At 42.8% G+C, this 2541-nt stretch overlaps 1 protein-coding gene across 1 annotated transcript; it reads right to left on the bottom strand.

The window, feature by feature from the left end:
* Positions 1-502: 502 nt before the first annotated feature.
* LOC124660256 (protein SPEAR3-like) lies at positions 503-2043 on the bottom strand. Its single transcript, XM_047198059.1, has 5 exons — positions 1804-2043; positions 1565-1666; positions 873-931; positions 690-768; positions 503-607 (listed from the first exon to the last, which is right to left on the bottom strand). Exons 1-5 carry the CDS (start codon positions 2041-2043, stop codon positions 503-505), a joined length of 585 nt encoding a protein of 194 aa, XP_047054015.1.
* Positions 2044-2541: the final 498 nt, after the last annotated feature.

Below are 2541 nucleotides of genomic sequence, written 5' to 3'. Positions count from 1 at the left end.
ACTACAGCTGTGATGAGATAGTGCAGTGATAAAGTGGCCTATTCTATATCCATCTTCTGCATATGGATAGAAAATATTCTGTCATTCAAGTGCTCATGCACATATGAACATTCTCTGTGAGCTCAGCAGTGATGAAAATTGCATAGCATAGATTAATAGCAATCATGTACGGAACTGTGCGGATGGTTCCATGCAGTTGCAGGCAAGAGTCAGCACACCTATGATTGTATAGTACAATCAAAGCAACTGCAAGGATATCACCTGCAGAGACTCCCATACGGCCATGCCCATACAGCGTGTCTTGATGTAAAAAAAATAAAATCGAATTGCTATTCTCTCTCTTTTTCTTTTGCGCATTACACAAGCTGGCAAATCCTTGGTTCTAGCTAGTGGCATCAATTCAGAAACTTATTGCACCACAAGGAAAACCATCAAGACTAAGGAAAGGAAGTGTCGCATAAGATCAAAGGAGATGAGAACATGGGAGGAGAACATTCCAGGATCATAGCTTTAGCTCAAGGTCCACGTCTTGTGGATCGTCAGAGTTCATACTCGTCGAATCCGCTGATCGGCTTCGGTCATGGTGTCCCCTCAGACGGGTGGATTCCTGCAAACAAAGGTTGAGGAACCAAATGAGTCAATTACTGAACTTCCAGTGAATAATGCTTTTGATCAGCCTACAGGCATACCTCTGGTGCAAAGAGCGGCAATGTGACGCCAGGATGCGAGTAATTTGGTGGCCCATTGATAGTGCTGCTTCTTGGTGATCTGGTTCGCAGGTATAGGTGAAGGTCGCAACGTTAGTTGGAGCTTCATGACAAGTTACTTGAGGCAATTTGGAACATTACTGAAGATGAGTGCAGTAGCAGTACCTGACGATGGGAGTCTGGAATTCACCATATCGTGTGTCTACTCTCTCTCCGTATGCCATCTATATACACATGATAAAGTGCACGATATCGTAAGAGATCTCGATTGTTCACGTGCATATGGAAGAACAAACAAGATAGGCGCTGTACTACGGCCAAACACAAAAGCAGATAATTAATAAATGATGTCAGAGAAAGTTTGATCATGTAGATTTTTCATTTTATGAAAATAGTACGGATGATCCTTGTCAGAAGAACTGCTTAGATGACAATGTCTTCTTTTTCGAAGAAAGCGGTATGACGATGTCGATGATAAAGGAGAAAATAGGTACAAGTTAATAATGAGCGAAGCAGAAAGGTAACAGGCAGAGCTAGCACCTTGAAAAATATACATGCAACAAAGAACAACCAAATTCAAGAATAACTGTTCATTTGTTTTGAAACAATTGAAAGAAACCAATTCAATATTTATCACAAAGCAAAGCTCAAATTCTCACTTTGTAGCAATGAAACATAAAAATTAGTAGTAATTTCTACTGGTTCCACATGCATGTGGCACCTAACTATATTCACATGAACAACGAATATATGATCAAAGAAAATTCCATTATATCTTCTACCCAGCTATATCAGGTTTTCATAGACCAACTAATTTCTTCCCAAAACAAGACAAAGGGGGAAAGATGTCACCGTACCCCAAAATTTGGATGGACCGGGAATGCTGAAGAGACGGCGGCAGCATGGAAGGGGGACGATGGGGATGATGACAGCGAGGACGTCGAAGCCCGGGTATCCTCCTGCCCGATAGATCCATTCCAAACGCATAAGAAATCAGGAAAAACCAATCGCACAGGAATCGCATGCAAAACCACATACACAAAATAAACACATACATATATGTAGCATCAACTTTGCAAGATGTGCCTTCACTCACCAAATTGAGGCTGGCCGTTCTGTGGATCAAACTTGGTGGCTGACCTCCGGGAGGCTGGAAGTACTCCGCCATTTCACTCTGTAACCTAATCTTCTCCAGCTGCGCCACACCGAGCCCCCGCTGCGGCTGCTTTGGCTTGTCGGTGCCGCTGCCGCCGCTCCCTCCGCCGCCTCTCTTGCCCCTCCTGGAGCTGGACGATCTGCCCCAGCCCATGCTATCTCCAAAGTTGCTCCCACTCATATCCTAGAAGGACGACCTAGAAGGAAGACTTGGAAGAACAAGAGGAACAAGCTAGCTAGCTTGGAGGAAGAGAGAGAAAGAGAACTGATAGTGATGCCCACAGGCCTCTTTTAAAATGAAAGGGAGAGATCTCCTTGCAGACCAATATATCCCAACTCTGTATTATAAGGGAGACTTGCTCTCCCAAGCTTTTCTTGCCGCAAGTTTAATAATACATCTAGTATTCTAGTGGCATGGCCATCTTTTGATTACAGTTAACACCATGTGGCACAAAACCCTATCGCTTGAAATAAAAATCTGGAAACTAAATAAGAAAAGGGGCAATGAATTTTAATTAGATAGGTGGTGATCTCCTAGGATCTTTGCCATCGAATGCATGTCTCCTTGGTTTTACTTAGGAAAGTAATTTACGTGTAGATACTCTTTTTTAAGCCGCTATTCGGTAGTATGACCTTATATGTAGCAATGAAATCAACAAACCTAGAGTAAGTGTTTACT

The sequence above is a fragment of the Lolium rigidum genome, chromosome 6 (assembly GCF_022539505.1).
Source record: "Lolium rigidum isolate FL_2022 chromosome 6, APGP_CSIRO_Lrig_0.1, whole genome shotgun sequence".
Taxonomy (NCBI): Eukaryota; Viridiplantae; Streptophyta; class Magnoliopsida; order Poales; family Poaceae; genus Lolium; species Lolium rigidum.
Note: the sequence above shows the minus strand (reverse complement) of the source record. Positions and strands in the feature narration are given on the sequence as shown.

Excerpts from the sequence above, each read along its gene's own strand:
- LOC124660256 (XM_047198059.1), bottom strand. The coding sequence starts at position 2,043 with ATGAGTGGGAGCAACTTTGGAGATAGCATGGGCTGGGGCAGATCGTCC. Across the intron at positions 1,667-1,803 it reads GAACGGCCAGCCTCAATTTG|GAGGATACCCGGGCTTCGAC; the intron begins GTGAGTGAAGGC and ends TCTATCGGGCAG. Across the intron at positions 608-689 it reads TGCCGCTCTTTGCACCAGAG|GAATCCACCCGTCTGAGGGG; the intron begins GTATGCCTGTAG and ends CTTTGTTTGCAG.